Genomic DNA, 22,415 nt, shown 5'->3' on the forward strand with positions numbered 1-22,415 from the left:
ATGCAGAATGGCCCTTTTAGGATTGTTAAAATATATTATATGTATATATTGAGGTTTGTCAAGGTAGAGCTCATTTTAATACATTCATATGTATTGTGTTGTGTAATCTATTACAATACATCATGTAATATTGATTGCTCGCATGTTTGAATGTAAAAAGTTGAACTTCCAGTAGGTTTAAGATCATTGTTGTGAAGTACAATATTTTCTATGCCAAATGTGGTAGAGCAGAAGCAGAAAGGAAATACTCATTTAAAGTGAAGTACTCAACAAAAAAAATTGACTTAAATACTGTACTTGAGCAATTGTACTTAGTTACTTTCCACCACTGGGCTTCACCCCATTTTAGAGATAATTGGGACTGCCTGGGTGAAATGAGTTCTGATAATGCACCAACACAGCACCAAACTGATAACCAGGAATTGACCTTTATAATTCACGGATGTCCATTAAAAATTTTGGTCGATTGTCTGGCTCTCTTCATGTTATAAGACTTGATAAAGCTCTCTATCTTGAGGTCATTTCCATAACTATAGTGGATGGTTCAAAACGTTTGGAACATAGTGAGCATAATGTATAATGACTGCAGTGTTCATTTATTAAAATGAGACCATGTTGCCCTCTAGTGTTGGAAACCTACTCTGCACCTCTGTCACCAACAATGGCTAAACCACCGATGCCATTAAGGTAAAAACATAGTCTTGATCCACAGAGAATGTAAAAGAATTTATATGCTGGTTAAGGAGGCATGAAATTTACTGTATTAGGAAACAGGCAAGTTAAATGATGTGAAAAAGGGAAGGCAACATTTGTACAGGCATTCAGTTTAATTCAATTTGAAGAGAGTTCAAAGTTATGATACTTAAAAAAAACACACACATACAGACACAGAAGCAATGTGGGCGTATAAATGTCCAAGCTAACAAGCTGGGAACATTCACAAATGTGCAGTTTACAAAATATCACAATGCAATATGTACAACACAAAAAGAACACAAATACACAGAAGAGCACTCTCAGCTAGATGGAAATTGGTATTTACATAAAAATAAATAGAACAAACCAATAAATAACGTCAAAATGCATCTGTTGATGGATGACATAAAGCTGGATTTGTTGATATAGAGCCCGTCATTGATTTATACTCTATATACTACAGGCAGAGCAAAGTTATTCTTCATAGTGGTATAACATACACAGTCACTATAGAGGTTCACCAGCTCTTTTTGTAAAGAAATCATAACCTTTACCCTTTTAAATCCAAATTTTTCCCCTGATAAATTTACATTCAAGCCAGCTCAGGAGATGGATTGAGCCTGAAAATGTAGACGCAAAAAGGATATTTGATTGAATATTTGAAGAAAATAGGCTTAGTTAACTTATGATCACAACTGGCTATAAGCTCGTTCTGAATTCGCAAATACAAAGGGGAACCCAGATCACCACCGCTTCTTTTTTCACCAGCGTGTCAGACAAACAACGACGTCAGAGGGGATATAAAAAGACAGGTAAACATCTTCAAAGACAAAAAACTCCACCAGTATCTCTGTCAAAAGTGGGAAACATTGAGATAATCATCAGATTCATCATTTCTCTGGATAATATTCATTATATTTCATCACATTACATACAAGTAGGGATATATAAAACGGTTTATGGTTGTATACAGAAATAGAAAGTCTAAATTTTAACTTCCTATGAGCTAGTGTTGATAATTGTTTCATCTTAAAACATTGATGAAAGAATCTCATCCCAGTCTCACAGGGTTAGAAATCTACTTTTTCTTTTTCTATGTACATCTTACCTCTGGATATAGATTTATTTTCCTTCTCTAAAATGTATCTGTGCGTTAATGGATGAAAGCTCAAAGTCAGAGTCCATGACTCGAAATATGTAAGAATAAAAAAGACAACTCCATCTTCACAATTAAGTGGATAACTGCAGAATGTGTCAATAGACATGTACTGGAAACTTAATTCTCTCTCACGTAACATCAATAATAGCTTGAAAAAGATGAGGACAAATGAGATGTGATACTGTACATTATCATCAGTTTTATATTGTTAAAGGTGAACAATCAAAAAATAATACGCTCAAATATAAATTGACATGTTTGTGCGTGTGTTGTGATGTGTATTCCTGTCTCAGTACAGCAGTGATCGCTAATAATGATGGTATATAATCTTTTTCAAGCAGCTTAGGCTCATTTAATGTAGCGTTCCCAGCATGCCAAATGGGCCTGGTAAACTCTGTTTGGTGTCTCCTTTTCAGGCTCAGTTTTAAGTAGCTTAAGTCACTCCTTTTGAGGCAGATCTACAGTACTTGGCACCACAATAAAGAGAAGGAATATTAAGTTCTATCCCTTACCAGATACTACTGTGTTTTGGGTTATTTGAAATAATCGTCAGTTTAGGCACGACCTTTGACGCCTCTCACTAACTCAACGATCCTCTCTAAACATAGGCCTGTCTCAGATTTTATCTACAACACTCAGATCATGGCTTAAATAAACACATCACACCTTAACACACCCATCCATCTATATCTTCCTCAAATTAAGTCTTTCATGTTTTAGCACTAGCAACCGAGAACCCAAAGCAAGGCCCTACCTCACCTCGACCTCTCTCACTCCTCTTCCTCTAATCTCTTTTAGCTCTTCCTTTCCTCTTTCTCCTCCCAGAGTTCTCCTGGGGCTTCTCCTCTTTGCTCCCAATCACCAATGACCCATTGGAAGCCTTGCTGAGCCCATTGAGGGTCCCATTAGACAGGGCCTTCCCTGCTTTGGAGGAGGAGGAGGCGTCGCGTCTGGGCTGCTGGCGGCGGTAGGTCTGGTAGTAGAAGTTGCCAAAGAGGATAATGAAGGTGACGGCGTAGCAGATGAGGGAGTAGTGCATCCAGTGGGGGAAGTCGCAGTTGACGTAGAGGGACAAGGCCGTGTGGCCAATGGTGACGTGAAACTGAATCTGAGACACAAAGAGAGAAAGAAAATGATATATTTGCACTGCATGATGGTTTCACAGCTTTTCAGGCTCTTTTACGCGAGATTAACCTTCTAAAATGTGTTAAATGAATACATTTCATGGGAAATTAGCCAGAGGGGGAACTAATGTCTTACCATCTGGATGATGGTCAAATACTTCTTCCACCACAGGTATTTTTGGATCTTAGGTCCACAGGAGGCCAGGCCATAATACAGATACATCAAGACATGGATCATTGCGTTCATGTGTGCACCAAAGAATGCTGCAAATACACGAAAGTGAAACCAATCATATTAATTTTGTCATGCCAAGTGTAGGGCTAGAACACACACATCTCACAAGTCTCAAATCGGGTTGCTTCAAACCCTTTATTGTACTTTTTCCATTTAACAAAAAAATAAAATAATGGTCTTTTTTTTTTTATTAGTGGGCATGGCTCGAGGGAAGGGTAATGTAGGCCAGTTGGCCGCAGCTTTGTTCAAGAGGATATATCCTGATGATTTTGGTGATCCCCTGACTTTTTTTATCTGGCATCCCCATAAAGCTGAAATGTCTTGACAACTGTTTGATGGATTGTATGACATTTGGAACAATCATGTCCACGTCTGGATGAAAAATAATAAATTTAGTGGTGCTGTAACTTTTCATCTAGCGTCGTCGTCAGCTCAAAATTTTCAATTTGCCTAATACTTATACTTATGACCGAATACCTGCAAAAATAATGAGATTCACATCAGCATTTTCATTTCAAGATTTAAAAACATGTCATTTTATAGATAGAAATAGGCTTAAAGCATAACCTTGACATTTACTGGAGCCTGAGCTACTCACACTGTCCTCCTGCCACCCATTTGATGCCGATCCACCATAGCGTGAACATGGTGCAGTGGTGGTAAACATGCAGGAAGGTAACCTGGTTGAATTTTTTCCTCAGGATGAAAAACACTGTGTCCAGGTACTCGATGCCTTTAGAGATGAAATACCACCACAGAGCTCCTGCCACCTGTCTCAGACAGGACATGAGTAATGAGAAGGGAGAAGGCAGGTACAGGCGGAGAAAGGAAAGAGAAACCAACAGGGAAACAGACAGTTAGAGTAGAGAAGTAGTTCGTTAAGACTCTGATTTCTAACTTGTTACATAATCAAATATGAAGCTGTGTTGATTGAACTGAATTCCACACACACTTGCGCTTCCTTTATCTAATCTTTTCTGCAACATCTCAACCTCAGGGTCACCTGAGACCAAACGACTGTGCTTGCTGTGTCAGCTGTGTAACTACGTTACTACGAAACTGAACACCATCCACGATCCCATCCTCCAAAGGAGGGGAAGCTGAACGTGTTTCTAAAACCGCTGAGAGTGAAGCTTTCCCGGCACACTGACAAGAATTTTCTTAATCATTTGGGTACAGTAGAGCACTACAGTGAAGTGAGATCACATCTATCTGTGAAGCATGTTAGCAACGTTAGAAGAGGTGTTTGTTTCCTCGAAAAGAGTCATTACCGCACAGATGTGAACTAAATTGCATAATAGGGCAGGTGATGTTCAATCGATTCTGGTAAATGCTCAATTTTCATTTAATGCAAGTGAGTGTGTGTGCATGTGTCCCTGTGTGGGTGTGTGTGTGTCTACAGCTCCAAACACTCACCCTGACTTCATTGGGGTCATCTGAATAGTCCACCGGCTGGCAAATGTAACTGTAGCTTGCAGCCCGGGTTGCCATAAAGAGCTAAAGAACAAGAGAATGTCTCTATTGAATCACGGATGTAAATGAACAAAGGCAGAGACACACAGTGAGAGGAGACAGAGAGAGGAAGAGAGATGGAGTGCAGGCAGAACGCTGGGTACATACATCGCTTTTCATCCATGCAGGTAAACAGCAGAACATTGAGCTTATTCTCTAACAACAACAAACCTCTTTAAAGATGAAGAAGTTGAGGAAGACCATGCTGAAGTTGTAGACAATGAGGGTTTTGCGGAGCTGGAAGGGCTCTCTGTTCTTCATGTATTTGGGCCCCAGCCAGAGGAAGAGCAGGTAGGAGGTGCTGATGGCCAGTGTGGGCAGGGGGTTGTCCATCAGAGGCCATTTCTCCACTCGCTTGTCTGTGGAACAGATGTTCTCATAGCGTTACATAACTCTTCTTAATGTTTGCATTACATTGCACAGTGTGGGTTCAGTGGAAGCTTATTTTAAGGGGAGGGCAGGTCAAATAGGTGTTGAGCAGGAATGCAGATGATGGATTTTGTCCCAAGGTGACCTGTCAGGAGGTCGGTTTGGTTAAGACACACTTGCTTCATGGTGCATGTGATGCTTTGAATATGTGCTACTAAAATCTGACTGTCCACTATGGTTCTCTATATAGTATTGTTCATCATATAGTATAGTCCTCCCTACAACATTCTTCATTAAATCGACTTAGCAGGTAAATCCGAATGAAAGCTATGATCCTTTACAGATTTCACCTACTGATTCCAGTTCATTGAAGGTGGAGGTACAAAGGAAGGAGCGAGACAGGACAAAAAAATAATAATTTTAGCCTTTAAACAACTAAGATACATTAAAACTCAATATATTGCAATATATTTCATGTTAATGTATGATCAGTGACACACACACACACACACACACACACACACATAAACACACACACACGCTCTCTTCTACTATGTGGTGCAACTATTACTCATCCCTTCACAAATTCCCACTGAAGCACCATCCTTTTACTGACTCATTCTATACAGACTCACAACAGGAATAACATACCTGTAGATGTATATATGCCTTACAAGAGTGCACACGCACGGAAAAGTGTGTTTAGTCACTTGTAAAACAGCATATTTGTCAAAAAGATCTCTAACACTTACTCTTAAACATAACAAAAATACAAGCTCATTACCTGCTATAGTAAGGGTCCATTTGTAGAACTCGATGGTGTCATTAATTAAATGCGTGACGATCTCCATGGTTGTGGCTGAGGACCTGAAATTGAAAAGACAGATGTGAAAATCTCAGCTTTTCACCAGCATTTGACAGGAAAAACTGATTCCACTGAGTCAGAGTGGTGTCATCGTTCAAGAGGTCAGGAATTAATAATGTCACCTCAACTCCATTTTATACATTATTATAAAATAATCAATTGCTTAAATAGTATGAATCTGTAAAAGAAACAGATCCAGGCCAATAGAATGCCAGTGATAATCCAACAGGAGTCGGTGGCCCCATGAGGCCCTGATAGATGGGCCATATAGGTTTCATTGCGCACAAAGGCCGGGAGCCCCGGCCGGCAGAGCGCATGTGTCAGCAGATTTTTGGGTTCAGCACGACCACCAGCCAACCTGGTGGCCCTTCCTAACGACAGGGATCGCCTCGTGCCCCACTTCGACACTGCAATGGGTCACGTCCTATAGAGTGACAGACTGACGCATAGGCATGGTATGTAGCCGTGTGCCCGCCAGACACACCGTGTGACTGAATGATCCCAAAAATCTGAGCCCCCCCCCCCCCCGAAGCCTGATCAAGCGCTGCTGCAGCATCTGCCATAGTCCTGCACGCGCTCTCCGTATAACCTGCGCTGAGAATAAACCATTCATGTTAGATTATGGACACATTTAACATTCTTAAACATCATATTTTAGATTCTTTATAGGCTCGGGCTGCTATATTTACAGTGTGGGATTTCAGGCATTTTGATGGCGAATGTGCACTCTGCGGCATGCAGTCCGGCCTCCAGATAGACTGCATGCAGTCTTATTAACATGATGATTTTTCGTAACCCCTCAGCTTCTTCCATCTTCCATCTGTATCGACAATACGATAACTGCCCATGAATGATAAATATGGAGTCGAACATTCAGACCGTACTATCTACCTTGGTCTCGCCGTCTAGTCCGTGCGGACGAGGATGCTTGTTACCTTACCGTGTCGGCGCTTAGAAAAATCCCTCTTTTCTGACATTCAATGAAAGGCCATGCAGGGCGCGTTGTTCCGCCTTGCGCTCGCGCGATCGCGTTCGCTGCGAACGGACGAATTGTTCCGGATCCGGAGCGAGATAAACGGGCCGTTGAGTGCGCGGCGATGGCATGAATTTCCCGTTGAGGGGACCACACTAGCCTCCACTGCGCGTCTGCTTCAACGAATTTCTCCTCTGATCGCCACGGCACCGGCGTGAATGCACCGTGCACTTCCGGTCACACTTTCACAGTAATAAAATAATGCTGACTTTTTTTTTTAATTTTTTGTCCTTAGGAAGAGGGTAAAATGTGGAAATAGAAAATGTTTAATTAAATTACCATATAAACAAAGCCTGTAAGTGGACCAGGAATGATATTTTCCTGAAAACAGGCTATTCAGCAACAGACAATAGTAATTCACTCAAGACTCCATAGGTTACAAAATACTCCCATTGGCCATAAAATCCTTAATACTGGGACTTAAGTGACTATGTGAAAGGCTTATTTTCAATCATTATTGACCATATTATTTTCATGTATTTTACCGCAGCCGTTTTCCCCTCGCTTCATGCTTTTATTTGAAAGTGGCGTCGCTGTATATCCTGCCCGGTTCTGACTGCCTCTGCGTAGCTTGATGCAGCTCCGCTCCTGCGGCGCCACTTGTCGGGAATGATGGAAAGATGCTAGGCGCATGCGCACTTATGGAGGCGGATGCAGCAGCAGCGGAGCTGCACCAGCTTCGTCAAGTGAGCCGGGCACAACCAGAGCAGGACGGGGAAAGCAGCGCCTTTGCCTTCGAAATAAAACTGTTCAAATGTGTCGTCTAACCGGACGAAAATGAAGTTCACACAAAAGTTCTTAGCGGAATCAACCCATTAAAAGTGAGTCAGTATCGCTGTAAAGTAGATACGTGACCACATAGTCTATGGAATCACACTGATGTAAGGTCTTGCTATAAACACTGGCTAATAGATAATAATTGAGTGAAGCTACGAAATGACCGAACAGGGGAAATGCCAGTGAATTGAGGGGTTGGTTTATTAAGAGTGTGTGCTTTTAAAGTCATTTGGATCCCCAGCTTTTCAAATGTGCAGCCTAAACTATTTGTACCCCACAGAAAAAGCCACTTCCTAAGGTTTTTGTATTTGCCTCATACTGTGTAATGTTTCTAAAACATTATGCGTCTCCGGGTGGTATTTCTAAGGCTTAGGGGACGTCGGTAAAACAAACTGCGACCACGGCAGGTCCTCGAAAGGGGTTTTATTTTGATATTCCTGGCCAGAATCCTGTTTTTTCACTCCGTCTAACTAGACGCCTGGTGGCTCCGAGGTGGCACCGGCTTCCCTCTGGTCCTTTTGCATGTACGAGCTGCTGGTTATAACCCATAGGTTCTATGTTTTCTGTCCCTCTTTCCTGCGCGCCGGGGGGACCAGAGCGTTTTGCGCAGTCTTTACGCGAGGCTGAAATGCGGAGAAACGCGGAGATGCGCCCCTTGGACTCACTTCACTGATGGTCGTGAGCTCCCATCATAGGCCCTATTCTCTGATCAGTGGAGCTAGTTCCTCCTATGAAAATGGTCCGCTGAGGTGTAGTTTCAGACCGACGGAGGGTTTTTTCAGCGGAAAAGGTCAAGACTGTGTTTTGAAAGCAAAAATGAAGATTTGGAGCACCGAGCATGTTTTCAGGTTGGTCACCCCGGTCGTTTCGCTTAGGGTTACTGTTAAAGCAGAATGAGCTGGTCTGTAGGTGCAGGGCTAAGTCGATGGGACATTCAACCTCGTTATCTTACGATTCTGCTCAGCAAATCCCACATACTCTTATGTTATGACTCCACCGAGTGGTGGTGAGTCTCTATCAGGAGCCAATGAACTGTTGCATCTTTCATATCAGAAAACCCTGTTAGAGCAGATCAACACAGCCTCCCCAGTCACAGCTTGGTCCCAGAGAAGCCCATAAGGGAAGTATTATTGGTTGATTAAGCACTGACTTCTATAACCCTGCGCACTTCCCTTTATAAGGAGATCATGGAAGCGTGTACTGTATAAGCTCTTTCGTCAGTTTGTACGTTTCTTCCCAGTCCTGTTCCTTTGTACCGGTTTGTGTGCAGTTACCCGTGGGAGACCGTGATCAAAGCTGCCATGAGGAAGTACCCCAACCCCATGAACCCTAACGTGGTCGGGGTGGACGTGCTGGACCGCAGCCTGGACGCTGAGGGACGTCTGCACAGCCACAGACTCCTCAGCACAGAGTGGGGGCTACCAGGCATCGTACGAGCGGTCAGTCGTCAACACACAGACGCAGACTTTAGATGTATAGAAATACATGTGCATGCGTGCTCGGAGGCATACAGGTACAGGTATAGATGGAGGGGACAAAGATGTGGGCTTCTAAATGATGCCCAAAGACCTGCAGGGGTCTGTGAAGAGGTTCCAACATTACATTGGTTAAATTCATCTGAAGTTAGTACAGTCAGTGTCGTAGAGACCATCGACAGCTTCTGGAAATGGGACTTGTGAAAAATTTTTTCGTGCACGCACACACACGGCAGATGATATTTAAGATGATTTTACTGTACATACTTTGTTTTACTGTACTTGCAGATACTAGGGACCAACCAGACACAGACCTATGTGAAGGAGCATTCCATAGTCGACCCAGAGGAGAAAAAGATGGAGTTGTGCTCAACAAATGTAAGTTTGCACTGAGCCCATCAGCCAGCCATGACTTTGATCAGCATTAGTTACACAACACTGACTTAACACTTGTTACACAGTTTTTTTTTAGCAGTGGTGAGCCAGCGCAGCATGAAATTTTAAAAAGATTTTAGGCAAACTGTATACTGTAATGTAAAATGTAATCATAATGTTAAAGTAATGTCTTAAAATTTGAACATTTTCCGAAAACGGGAGGGTTCATAAACAGCTGCACAAGTGTTTAGACTGTGAAGTGAACATTTCAGATTAAAAAAGAATTTACAAGAAATACTATGGTTTACTGTAATACCTATTGCTCCGTCTCAATCAATTGTGCATCCTGTAAATAACTGATAAAGTAAGGAAATACAAATCTATCTTGTCTTCCAGATTACTCTCACCAACCTCATATCAGTTGATGAGAGGCTTCTATACCGACCACACCCAGACAACCCTGAGGTGTAAGTACATTGTACGATTTCATTCACTTTGCATTTCGTTTTTGAAATCATTTTTTGGGTACAGAGAATGTAACAGTGCACACACGGGTGGGAAACAAGATGAGCTACACATTGTGTTCCTTCAGGTACAGAGTGTTATACTGTTTATTCATGTCTTGCAGTCATCGTGTTGTCTCTCTCTCTCTCTTTTTGTCTCTCTTTCACCTCCCTCACTCGCTCCTCAGTACTATCCTGACCCAGGAGGCCATCATTACGGTCAAGGGAGTCAGTCTTAGCAGTTACCTGGAAGGGATGATGGCCAGGAGAATGTCAGCTAATGCCAGAAAGGTAACAGATAATAAGCACAGTGCGTTATATTGATTGATCTTTTGCATGTAGTGTGTATTCCGGTTCAAGTAATAATGACGTTGCTGAAGATTTCTTTGCATGCCATCTTACTGGTACTCCACTGTCTCTCTGTTGTTCCGGGGCCAGTTTTACTGGACATAGTGACAAAAGTTTCTATTTCCAGTGCTGTTCACCTGTCTATGTGAAAGGGCTCTACTTTAATCGTCTGTTTTTCTGTGTGAATCTGTAGGGTTGGGATGCTATTGAGTGGATTATTCAGAACTCTGAAAGAGAGAACGTACCTCTCTGTGACATTTACTAACTCTGGTAATTCTTTGCTTTCCTTTGCAACTTTGTCTTCCAGTCCTACCAGATCATTATAAGCATGCTACTTGATTCTCTCTCTAAAACTACAAAGAAAAGTGTTACGTTAGTGCATGCGTCACATAATGCTCAGCGCTCATTTCTTTGAACACACAGGGCTGCAGCTCGACAGTGACGACTACTTTCCCTGGCAACACCTCATAAACCACTAGGGATCCTCAGCATCTTGGGATCCTCTGCAGCTGGTAATTCAAGGGTCTGGGAGGTTTTGTGGATTTTCACCCCCACACTCCGTCTCTCACCTGTAGAGTACAGGCACTGGAAGCTCAGACGAACAGTCAAATGCTGCCAAAGCTGAATGGTTGTAAGGAAGAATGAGACCGAAAGCATGTTAGAGTCGGATTTAAAGGTTGTGGTCGGTGTGACTCAGTACTCATTAACCCATTAACAGCCATTCTAATTAAGGCAACTGAGGAGACCAAGACAGTTTCTTTCAGTGTGTTTGACACTCTGCTGCCGAATGACCACAAGGGTTTAAAAGTCATGTGTGCTGCCGTGAAGTTTACCTTCCATAATGAATTGCATCAATTTTATGAGCATACCAAACTTCACTGGTTTGAATATTGCGTCACTACCCCACATTTACTTTGATTGAGCTATTGTCATAGCTTCAGTTTAGATGCACAAGAAGGATGTAATAGGGAGACAGACAAATCGTTTTGTTTTGTTTTTTGGAAAACAAGGTAGGGTACAATATAATATGCAACAGACTTCATAACTTTATTTTACCTGATGTACTTCTTCTGTAATATCAAACACAGGAGACTCCTGTACTAGGAGTTAAAAACAGAGAGTTGTTACTGGTGCTTATTATGTGTTTCAAGAGGCACAAACTGTAGATGATATGTTTGCATGATAGTAGTAAAAAAGGGAGGGGGGGGCTTATTTAAAAAAAAAAAAGAGTAGTGTGGTAGCTAGCTTAAGATGGGAATGTACCATTAACATTGCCTTCTTTTTCTGCTGCGAATGCATCAATACACAGGCACCTTTTTTGATGTGAAATGGATGGGTAGTAAGGCCTTAAACCAGCAGATTTGTAATTGGGTTCATGAGGAAGATGAAGATGACGTACATACTTCTGTGATCCGTGTAGTAAAGATTGACTGTCTTTGTGGGCAGAATTACCCATTTATATGGCCTTAAATCGATGCCTGTGTATGATTGCTTTGGCAGCGGTATCATGCCTTTGCCAGTCATACACATCATGCTGCCATTGTTGAAGTACTCTATTAAAACTACCTGTATGCCCCTGAGGAGCAGGGCTGTATTGTATGTGCAATGCTGCAGTGGGAGATATAACGATGACTCGTGCTAAATCAAATATGCTCAATTTTCTTGCTAAAATGAATAATATTTGCATAATATTTGTATAAATATTATTTATTTAAAAACTGTACATTGCATAACAAGCAGTGTATCATTACATGGTTTATATTGTAATTGTCATGTCATGTAAAAACGTTTAATTTTCTTTTTAAATTTTTTTTTTGAGCTTTAACAGTTGTCCTAATGCAAAAATTAAAACAATTGTTTGAGAAAACTTAAAATTCGTTTGTTGTTCACATAAAGCTCATTGTCTAACAACCCTAGTGTTATTATACAGCATGTAGGCCTGCCTAAATCAGACTAATGTCCCAGAGTTCTTTTGGTGAAAAGACAATGGAGAGATCCACTTCCCCTACCATTGTACAAGTGAGCTGAGATGCTTTACTTTCAAGAAATTCTTTTTTGTTTTGTTTTTTAAAAGTCCCAGCTCAGTGTTTAATCATCTAAGCACCATTTTTATTCCTCTACTCTAGAAGGAAACACTCAGGTATGTAAAGTGATAGAAACTCTTAGCCACAGAAAACATCATCTCTCAGAGATAATTTGTTGTTAGTTTCCTGGACCACAACAGCCAGACCAGCCCTAGTATGCGAATGTCCGTGACTGACTGACTAACCGATGAAGTAACACCATTTGTCAGCCAAATACCGTGTGACTGACTGCTGTAGTTACACCATTGGTCGACTGGCCGAGTGTTGTAGTTCCCCAGCTGGCTGTTGCTCTTTCAATTTGTCAATTTTTTTCATTTGTGGAAACAGTTTCTATTACATCATCAGGGGGATGTTTACAGGCACTGTTGCCAACTCAGGGTCTTTGTCGCTAGATTTACCGACTTTTCAGACCCCTTTAGTGACTTTTCTTAACAAAAGCACCTGGCAAGAAACCTCTGCTACTTTCTGTAGAAGAGAGTCGCCAGAATTGCCCTGCGACCACGAGGTTGAGCTTTCCATCTGCTGGTACACCTTTTATTCAACTGACTGCACGGCACCTGATACAGACGTTAATGAGCTTCTAACTTTCTCTTTGAGTGATCATTTTACAAGTAAATATAGCAGAAACCACTGCGCTGCAGTTCCTTTTGATTTATGTTTATGGTGATTTTGTCAGAAGACGTTGCGGTTATGAATTCAGGATTTTAGCAGTACAGAGCAGCAGCTTGGAAATGGCTTGGAAGTGACTGCTGGTTAACATGTCATCTTAATGGGTCAGGTTTCAGTCACTATTTCATACTTGCTCCATTGAACACAGAAACAGAAAAACATGTAGATGAGAACAGCTTTATTGGAAAAGAAAATACTGTATATGTGAGCACAGACAGTAGGAGAGAAGGAAACAGATAAAGGGCCATCCAGCCACATTCTAGGTTTTTTTAGTCGTTTTTCTTATTACCAACTTGCAGTTCATCATTTGTCCAGTAGAGTGCACAAGTTTGCTGTGAGTGCAAGGAAAATCAAAGGACAGTTCCATTTCACCTCTGGCAGGAAGCCCATTTGTGTTCTCTCAAAAAAGAATATTTTCAATTGTTCTATGTAATGTTTCAGTGTGTACATTGAAAAAAAAAAATCAAATTAAGGCCCAGATGTAAGGTTATTTTCTTTTATTTATTCAACAGAACATAAACAAAATGCATTGCATAGCATGTACATCATTTCTCACTGTCTGAGCAGTGATAGAGGAACGTCTGGGTCAAATTGACTTCCTTCAAACCTAATAGTGCAAGTTCAGCCACTTGCCAGAATATCAATAAATAAATACATACACACAGTCAGCTGGGGGTTTAAAAAAAAAAAAAAAAACCATGCAGGAGGCTTCATAAAATACGACAGCCAACTTTGGTATCAGAGCCTCAGATATTAAATGCCACTCTTGTGTAAATGAGACATTTGGTGATGATAAAAAACAGCATCAGGATCTGAAAACATTGCAAACAAGGATTAAGCTGTACCGTTTCAAGTTTCACAATAAGGCACACACCATTGTAATATTGACTTTGATTACAATCTTTGGTAATACTGCACTCAGGTGCTGTTGCTATAGCAGCCACAGCAGAAAACAAACACACAATTAATAAAAAAAAATTAAAAAAAACCCAAAAAACATCAAAACCATATAAAAGTGAAAAAAGAGAACAAAATAGAAAAGATATTGTGGTGTGTTAACATATCAAAGAATCCTCAGTCAGTCTAATTATTAATTACCAACTCCATTGCTTACATTCATTATCTCTTAGGTACTGCAGCAACTCAAGGTTTACTCCTTTCCATCCCAGTGGCAAACTGAATAGTACTGCAAAAACTTATCTGAACGTCAAACACATTGCATGCCCCATGTGAGCTGGCTTTGTAATCTCATATTGAACAAATCACAATTTTAAACAAAATCAAATAATTTTCCTACTTCCCGTGTTGAAAAAAACAATTACAAGGTTTGAAAACCAAAGATAAATTAAAACCAAATTCTCCAAATTGGGAAAAACAAGTGCACACAGCTTAAGTAAAGGAGGTGTGTTAATTTGGAGGTTTCTTTTCAAAAACCACATTAACTAAGACTAAACTCTTCCAGCTGCGTGTTTCATTTGTCTTCTGCTCTCCTCTCCTTCATCAATAAGACGACTGCTCCTACATCTCTTTTCCTCTGTCACATTCACTCGCTTTCAACAGTGAACCCTGCCAGAAGCCTGTGTACTCTTCCAAAAGAAACTCGATTGCATAATTGTCCCACTGAGCCCCCTCAAGACATAGCTCAACTAAATATACATCCAAGAATTGATTGTGCTGTTTAACAAAAAACAATATAGTACATTTCTATGTACAGTATATACAGTCAGTTCATCAGGATGTGGGGGGGCATCAGAAGTTGAAAAGGTTGATAAAGTCTTGAGGGGAGAGGGACATGGTGCAACTTTCTGGGTTGTTGGCTGTGCAGGGATGGTTTGTGTCCTGCAAAAAGAAACAAAGAAACACAACCGTCAATATTAAATGCAGGTGTTTTTTCTGTTTCATCTTCAGCTTTCCTAACCGTGACATTTTAGTTGTCACATTTAATCGAGTGCTAAGTGAAAGAGAGAAAAATAAACTACCTTCCAGAAAAGGATGTGGCAGTGTGTGCAGAAGTGCAGGGTGTCACTGTATTGCTCTCTGTGCGGATAGCAGCGGCTCAGCTTAAAGTACATCTTCTTCCACTCCAGGTGACCTTTATCTGACACCATCAGGCGCTTTCGGATCTAAAGAAGAGGAAATCAGACTTTTAAGACATGACCCAAAGAGAGACAAATAAAATATCCACTTTAACGTTAGCTGGCTTGACAATTTCTTTGTACCACATTCACTACTACACACACATTCAAAAGATGGAGAGTTTTTTTCCCCATAACCCCTCCCCTAACTCAAACTAAATTTAAAAACGACTCTGACCTATAGGAAACTTCACTCTAGCCTACTTTAGCTTATAGCTTGAGAACATCTCACTCGCTTTTCAAGTGCATGCTTTCAAACATCGTGCAAGGTTACTGCACTGGCAGTATGCACATACTGGGGCCTCCCATTTTACAATATTAAGTCAAGTTTATCAGATGCTTGTCCTCCTTGTAGATTGATCTTAAATGATATATATGTCAAGAAGACAGCTCTTTTAATTTAATTGTCTCAGGTATGTACCAGCTGGCTCAGCTGAAGCAGTGATATCATTTAAGGACAATGAGGAAGACAACTAACCTGCGTGCGCAACGAGTGCAACATTCTAATTTTAAACTTATTTAGAGATCACCCATTCAATTCTACATGCCTGTCTGTCTGTGAAGTGGTACTGGCAGAGTCTCTTCCACAGCAGCCGGTCCTCAGTGAGGGCCCCCAGCTCGGGACACACTTGGCCCAGGCTGACCAGGTCCCTGCCGTCCGACAGACGCTGCATAATGTTGAGCTGCAGGCTGGCAGGCAGGTCAGTCAAAGTCATGCCTGTTGATGTGGGCTGCAAGAAACAGGAGGCAGGACAAGTCTTGAATATAATAGAAATCTGCCTGTTAAAGACTTCTTGAAGTCCCAAAATTTTACATCATTGGAGCAGTTTGTGTCCAGCTCGTGGTCCTGTATTTTGGGTACGGCCTTACCCTGTTGATCTGGATGTTGTCCAGCTGCTGCTGCCACTGCAAGATGTTCTCCATGCGGTGCACCCAGATGTTGATGTTCCCCACCAGGACAGACTTGCCCATGTCCTGAACAAGACCACACAGCGAGATGTACAGCGTCTGCAGCAGCTCTTTGATCGGACGAACATTCTGCTGGTCGTCAAGGACTGTCGGGGGAAATCAGAAGCTATTCATTGAGCTCAATTTATTACTTCAGTTATGACCTAAAAGGCGAGATTTTAAACCCTGACTGTTTCAGAGATATTAGTGGCAAACAGCCAAACAGTAAAATATTTATTGTGAATCATCAAAAATCTAAAATGTTAAACTAAATGTTTTGGAGTGAGTGTACTCTCCTCCCGTTATGTTCATAATATTTGGCCAAAAGGTTTCATAACACCACCTAAACAACCTGAATCTCTGTTTAGCAGAGGGAACATTTAGTTTACACTGTGATATGTAGAGGGATCTGGTGAGTGTCAGTGTTTTTCACTGTCCCATTAAAGCACTAATTTCACTTCTCTGCCTTCTTTTAGATGTTGTCAGGGCTCATTTCCTCACCTATTGGTGCAACCAACAAAGCAGGATGGTTTCATGTTTGCTCTACTGATATTATTTACGTTTATACCTTTAAGAGAGAAAGATAAGACTCTACTTTACTGTAAACTTGAACCAAAAAATAAAAAATAAAAATGAAATAGATCAAGGGGTGAATTGTGCATTTGTATATTTTTGCATATGCAAGAGATGCATGTGTGGGGAGAAACCAAACAAACAAACACAACAAAAAATACAGACCACAGCAGGAAAATAAAACCCTTGGACATACAAAAGATGGAAACTCAGAGGCAAACTAGTTGAGTGACTTTAGAAGAGTAAGAGAAGAGCGATAGGGCTCACCTTTCTGTACCACTCTCTCCAGAATATTCATGTAATTTTTCTGCGCCACTCCGCTGAGCGAGGGGAGCTGGGACTTGGCGATAAGCTCCAGAAGCTGGAGCGGAGAAAGAAAAGAGACAGAAAGAAACAACATAAATTTCATCCTGTCAGCTGCTGAGACTCTCTGTTCCAATGCCTTATAACTTAACGTTTGTTTTGCTGCATTCTTACAAAGGCACTCGCACTCCTAACATTAAATGCTGTCGAGAACAAATTTGAAACTGTTCCACCTGGTCATTACTCTCAATTGAAGCTGGATCCAACCAGCATATAACAGCATTCTTGGCTCTGATCATTCTTGATCAGAGTCTCTTTAGGGGGAAGAAGCTACTGGAAAGGTGTTGGACAACAGCCCAGGCTGTCGACAACATCAGCCTCCGCAAACAAGCTTTTAATCATTTGACTCCTGATACTCCTGTCATGTGAATTAGCTGAATCATCTGACAGAGTGTGTGTGCACTTGTGGCACCATGCAAGCATGCTTTGGTGTTTATGTGTATGCCTGCGTGGTTGTTGCCATTGGCTAGCAGACAAACAACAGGTTCCATGGTGGCATTGCTGGCAAGTAACAGTTGCTGTGACATCATGGAGAAACTCAAGTTGACCCTTGCTCAATTCTGACCGAAGCATGTGACCTTTGTCATCATACCAACATCAACATATTATGGGGTACTTTCTGGTAAACTGGAGGGGAGACTTAGCAGTTATGAGTCATACAAAAGTAGACAGCACAAACTGTCCTCACTGAATATTTCTAAACCCCTAAGAGCGGCCCATGAAAAATGCAGCTTCATTACAACAAAACTGCACCCACTGTAAGTAAGCATTCAGCCAAATCCTAAATAAAGGGTGATGAGTTTGAGGAGCTTAATAGTACCCAACTTTGAACCAAGTTACTTCTCTCCTACATCCTCTACCATCCTGTCCGTTTTTACCAATTTTAAGCTTCTTTGCTCCCTCTTGGCTTTTTTCATTCTTTCCAGCTCCATTCCTAAAACTTAATCCCATGCCCGTCTTCTTTTAGCAGCTCATCAAGTGTTCCTCTCTTTGTAGAGCAGCCGGGCAGAACAATGCGCATTTCCGTATCTACTTTTAGCCCCTGCAGTTCACTAAACTGCACTTCATAGCTTGGCATGCGGCTCACACTTTTCCACAAACAAGCCGACAGTATTTGAAGGGCTACATCTTATTATGATGGCCTTGCTAAAATAAGTTAATTTTGAAGTTTCTGTCTCCTTGAAATAACCTCAATTTGTCTGCTCCAAGAAGAGAGAGGACCACTTGTTGTCTCTTTGTGGACAAACCTGAGCTGTGTAACTGAGAGAGTTAAATGAACCTGCAAATGCCATCAGACACAACCAGTGAAGAGCAGTGACCTAGGACAACATGTTCAGACTAGACGCTAGTGTTACACAGCCATATTGTTCTTTGGGCTTAGCACACTGCACTGCCCTTGTTAGCTGGAACCTGCAGTAAAAGGTCAATCCAAAACTCCAATAGAGACTGTAACAAATGGCCAACTATCTGTGGAAAGTTATGTGTAAAGAGATTAAAAAGTTAGATCACTTCCGAATATCAGATGGTTTCGCATTCTGACATTACAGGAATTTTATAATGCTGATATACTACACCTGTGTTTATGGGGTTATGACTGTATATAAAAAACAAGAAAACAGTCATAAAACATGATCCCCAGCAATTTCATTGTCCTATCAAAATGGAAAGCTGTTTTTTTTCCTCCTGACCAAGCCTCAATTGGTGCATCCCACAAGATTAATTCATTTTGCACTTAAATAGGACAGCAAAAAAGTGACAACAGGAGACAACAGGCTTAAGTTTGGCAGAGGCAAGTGTGTCTGTGTTTGGTTTGGGGGTCTAAATCACCTGACAACCACCGGGTATGGTTTCATAAACCCCCGTCAGGTGGTCACACCTCACCGCACAGCTGTCGGCCACCCCCACAACAACCCCAACCCCAACCCCCATCTCACCCCCACCAGTACATGAGAACATGGCCACATGTAGCCCTCAGCTCACATGGGAGCACATGTGGGACAGGTGGTGTTCAGTTTAGTCCCGTGACACTTTGATGTGAAGGGTAAAAGCTCTCACTTTAAACTGGATAATTTTCTATTGATGTCCCATAATGCAACTACATATTGACAATGATATTATGAAGAAGGATTATGACACATTTCCCCTTGAGTGGACATGTTTCCTCAAGCCATTTGGCATCCCTAGTGAATATGCTATGTACATTTTGAAATTTTTAAGGGTACAACACGATGCATCAGTTTTACACTTCAGACATATATAAAATAATTAAACTGAATGTACTGAACTGGGTAGTAAATAGGAATTGAATTTCAATACAGCTTTGGTTTTAACTCAATATAGGGATGCCAAATAGCTTTGGCAATTCTATTACAGCAAAATATCATGCTAGGACCCAGTTTTACTATACCACAAACACATACATACACTCCCTGGGTCAGTATCATCCCCTCTAATAGACCCATGTCTGCATAGCATAGATAAGAGCCTGGCAGATGCCTACATACCCTCTTAACCTCAACACCCTCTGTGACACTAACAAAAACATCTATTAACAGACATAGAGGAAGACAAACAAAAGGGACAGAAGAAACTGGAAGAAATGAAAGAGATGTGGACTCACTCTGACGACATAATTAAATCTCCTTGTATCCTTGATGGCGCTGCAGAAATCTAAGCGGTTGAAGGCCTCTCCCAGTGTACAATATCCGTGGCGCTGGGAGAATTTAATTATCAGGGTATTAGATAGCATTCATCGGCAGGGGTATAGAGTTTTCTCCACATGTTTACATTAGCAATGATGATATGAAAAGTTGATGTGAAACTAAATGAGTTCATTTGTTACCTCCTTGGTGCTTCCTTTATGAACATAAATCCACTTTTCCCTGTGGAAATCTGTGAGAAAGCAGAATGTTTATATTAGTGACCTGCCCTCATTAAGCATCTCATAAGCATTGCAACAAATGCACATGCACACATCACAAATAAGATGCAATTTCAGACTGAGTGTAGTTATTGGAATTAAGTTTATGAAATGATGGAAAATTAATGATAAAAACATATATATATTATTAGGAAGTGTTCCCCAAATGAATGTTACATAACATCCTCATGAGCCTCTCCTGCTATTATTTCTGGTCCGGAACCTAACTTTGGTATATTATTTCATGATCTATAACAGTACACATACATACATACATAAATAAATAAATAAACAAAGCTAAATCTTCTCCTTTGCATATTTATATAGAAAGTCAGACGGTGTGTCTCCTTCATTGTGACTCACAGGGGACCTTGGTGTTGTTGTTCATTAGGTCTTTTTTCCTCTTCTTGGCAGCCATGTCGTAGCTGAGAGAAAGCAGCAAGTTCTCTTTGTTGAAACAGTCCTCCTGTTCGGCCTTGCAGAAGCTGGAAAAACACAGGGACGCATATTTCATTGTAAGGCATCACTTCACCACCATCTCAGTGAATGCACAGACTTTATTTTCTATCTTTTCCAGTTACATGAGCTGTTTTGTTCTGTACAGAAAACACACTCTAGCATCGAATCAGAGGTCATAGATGCGCCTTAACTCTAACCTCAGGCCATGTTAAAAAGGGTAGGCTCTTCGTGTCGGAAGTGTGTGTAGTCGGTTTGGAAAGTAGTACAGACTCAACAGGAGATTGATAATCCGCTCACTTGTTGTGAGGTTATTAATAGCTCAGGGATTAGCCTTGAGAGGGAACGTGGTCCCAGAAAAACAAAGACACTGAAGTTAGTGAGGTGGAAACAAAATGAAGTTGCGGGCCTACTGTCTGTCTGTCTGTCGCCCTGCCTTTCTTCATCATGCTGTTTCGACTTTCTTTAAGGTACACCCCCCACCCTCCTCCTCCCTCCATCTTTCTCTAACTTAAAAACTAATGGCGCAGTCAATTGCTGCGCATTTCCAAAACTGCTGTGATGGAGACGGCGCCATTTGTCAGGACTTGTTTGATGACCAACCTCTCCACGGAGACGTTGTTGTTTCTGTCGTCTGCTGTTGTCTTTTTCCATCCTTCTTCGGTTTTAACCCAACTCTGACCCGGTGACCTCCAATCCTGTCCGAGAAACGGCATCCTCACTCGATGTCGTAGACTTAAATAAGTCTTAAGAAATGTCAGGAAATAGTCCCTGCTGGGGTTATTGTGTATCCCTTCTTGAAAGCGCTTTGTCCTGGACGTGTTTCTGCTCTACTGTTGTCATTGCGCAGCTCTTCTTATATCTTGTAACTCAGAACCCGGAAATACATGAGAGCCGCCCACTTTGGAAACTTTCCTGCAACACGTGGCTTTGTTTATCAACTGGAGCGTTGCAAAATCTGTTGGTGTCAAGAGCAGAGGTAACAAAACTGCTCATGTTATGGAAAAGGACAGAGATAGAGGACATCAAGGACATTGATTCTGAAGGATTTTGACAGGATGAACCCCTTTAGGAAAGCATGTTTTTAAATGTTAAACGGCATGGGAGGCAATTATGTAACCGTCTCTGGTCTATGACCAGTGCTGGAAAGTACATTTACCCAAGTACTGTACTCCATTTTCAGGTACTTGTAATTTACTTGAGTATTTCCAGTTCACGGTACTTTGTACGAATTCTCCACTACATTTCAGAGGGAAATATTGTACTTTTTACTTCACTACATTTATTTAAGAGCTGTAGACATGGAAGGATTATCAGACAACAGCCTCATGGCACAGACATGTAAAAGCCCCCCCCTCTCCAACATGCAGTAAGAGCAAGACCCACAGAGTCAAGGAAACCCAAAAGGTCACTTGTTTTGCATCTCTTGGTGCCGTTTTTTTGTCCCTTTGTAGTCGTTTTGCGTCTCTTTGAACTCACCCTGCATCTCTTTGTGGTTCTTTTGTATCTGTCTGTAGTCATTTGAGTTTTTCTGTTGTAATTTTGTGAATCTTTGTGGTTATTTTACGCTTCTTAGTTGTTGATTGATTAACTTTCCAACAAGAAATTTCATTTCATAAAAAGTTTCTGGCCAAAAATGTATGACCAACTTATAAAAGATGATGTACTATTATAGACTAAAGGCCCTGTATCCTCACGCAGGTGTTTTGAGTTATGTGGCTGATTAGACCTGTTCAGGTTCGAATTGTGCAAAGTTACGTACAGTATGCTGATAAGAATGATAAAGTTGTAACTTG

At 41.2% G+C, this 22,415-nt stretch overlaps 3 protein-coding genes across 6 annotated transcripts; 1 reads left to right on the forward strand and 2 right to left on the reverse strand.

Moving 5' to 3' along the window:
- Positions 1-892: 892 nt before the first annotated feature.
- elovl4a (ELOVL fatty acid elongase 4a) lies at positions 893-7,116 on the reverse strand. Of its 2 annotated transcripts, XM_040116963.1 has the most exons (8): positions 6,901-7,116; positions 5,880-5,962; positions 4,898-5,085; positions 4,631-4,711; positions 3,813-3,984; positions 3,116-3,243; positions 2,615-2,963; positions 893-1,546 (listed from the first exon to the last, which is right to left on the reverse strand). In XM_040116963.1, exons 2-7 carry the CDS (start codon positions 5,944-5,946, stop codon positions 2,640-2,642), a joined length of 960 nt encoding a protein of 319 aa, XP_039972897.1. In that variant the 5' UTR covers positions 5,947-5,962; positions 6,901-7,116; the 3' UTR covers positions 893-1,546; positions 2,615-2,639. The 2 variants fall into 2 exon arrangements, with proteins under 2 accessions (XP_039972897.1, XP_039972896.1); XM_040116962.1 differs by having other exon boundaries at positions 893-2,963.
- A 1,189-nt stretch (positions 7,117-8,305) lies between these two features.
- Positions 8,306-12,205, forward strand: prelid3a (PRELI domain containing 3A). Of its 2 annotated transcripts, XM_040116964.1 has the most exons (7): positions 8,306-8,618; positions 9,041-9,209; positions 9,534-9,623; positions 10,017-10,087; positions 10,312-10,414; positions 10,665-10,741; positions 10,895-12,205. In XM_040116964.1, the coding sequence occupies exons 1-6, from the start codon at positions 8,443-8,445 to the stop codon at positions 10,734-10,736; spliced, it is 681 nt and encodes a 226-aa protein (XP_039972898.1). In that variant the 5' UTR covers positions 8,306-8,442; the 3' UTR covers positions 10,737-10,741; positions 10,895-12,205. The 2 variants fall into 2 exon arrangements, with proteins under 2 accessions (XP_039972898.1, XP_039972900.1); XM_040116966.1 differs by lacking the exon at positions 10,665-10,741.
- A 1,501-nt stretch (positions 12,206-13,706) lies between these two features.
- On the reverse strand, positions 13,707-21,519 carry fbxo32 (F-box protein 32). Of its 2 annotated transcripts, none has more exons than XM_040116960.1 (9): positions 21,223-21,519; positions 20,527-20,648; positions 20,086-20,135; positions 19,864-19,956; positions 17,148-17,241; positions 16,230-16,414; positions 15,908-16,090; positions 15,204-15,347; positions 13,707-15,063 (listed from the first exon to the last, which is right to left on the reverse strand). In XM_040116960.1, the coding sequence occupies exons 1-9, from the start codon at positions 21,333-21,335 to the stop codon at positions 14,974-14,976; spliced, it is 1,074 nt and encodes a 357-aa protein (XP_039972894.1). In that variant the 5' UTR covers positions 21,336-21,519; the 3' UTR covers positions 13,707-14,973. The 2 variants fall into 2 exon arrangements, with proteins under 2 accessions (XP_039972894.1, XP_039972895.1); XM_040116961.1 differs by lacking the exon at positions 21,223-21,519 and adding an exon at positions 20,820-21,071.
- Between the last annotated feature and the right edge of the window lie 896 nt (positions 21,520-22,415).

Source organism: Xiphias gladius, chromosome 22, assembly GCF_016859285.1.
Source record: "Xiphias gladius isolate SHS-SW01 ecotype Sanya breed wild chromosome 22, ASM1685928v1, whole genome shotgun sequence".
NCBI lineage: Eukaryota > Metazoa > Chordata > Actinopteri > Istiophoriformes > Xiphiidae > Xiphias > Xiphias gladius.

Bases quoted from the DNA above. Each gene is read 5' to 3' on its own strand.
- elovl4a (XM_040116963.1), bottom strand. From the start codon at position 5,946: ATGGAGATCGTCACGCATTTAATTAATGACACCATCGAGTTCTACAAA. The intron at 5,086-5,879 runs GTAATGAGCTTG...TCTGTTCCACAG, and splicing joins ATGGACCCTTACTATAGCAG to ACAAGCGAGTGGAGAAATGG. The intron at 4,712-4,897 runs GTTTGTTGTTGT...CTTGTTCTTTAG, and splicing joins ACTTCTTCATCTTTAAAGAG to CTCTTTATGGCAACCCGGGC.
- prelid3a (XM_040116964.1), top strand. From the start codon at position 8,443: ATGGTCGTGAGCTCCCATCATAGGCCCTATTCTCTGATCAGTGGAGCT. The intron at 9,624-10,016 runs GTAAGTTTGCAC...CTTGTCTTCCAG, and splicing joins TGGAGTTGTGCTCAACAAAT to ATTACTCTCACCAACCTCAT. The intron at 10,088-10,311 runs GTAAGTACATTG...CTCGCTCCTCAG, and splicing joins CACCCAGACAACCCTGAGGT to TACTATCCTGACCCAGGAGG.
- fbxo32 (XM_040116960.1), bottom strand. From the start codon at position 21,335: ATGCCGTTTCTCGGACAGGATTGGAGGTCACCGGGTCAGAGTTGGGTT. The intron at 20,136-20,526 runs GTGAGTCACAAT...GCTTTCTCACAG, and splicing joins CAACAACACCAAGGTCCCCT to ATTTCCACAGGGAAAAGTGG. The intron at 16,415-17,147 runs GTGAGCCCTATC...TTCCCCCGACAG, and splicing joins GGAGAGAGTGGTACAGAAAG to TCCTTGACGACCAGCAGAAT.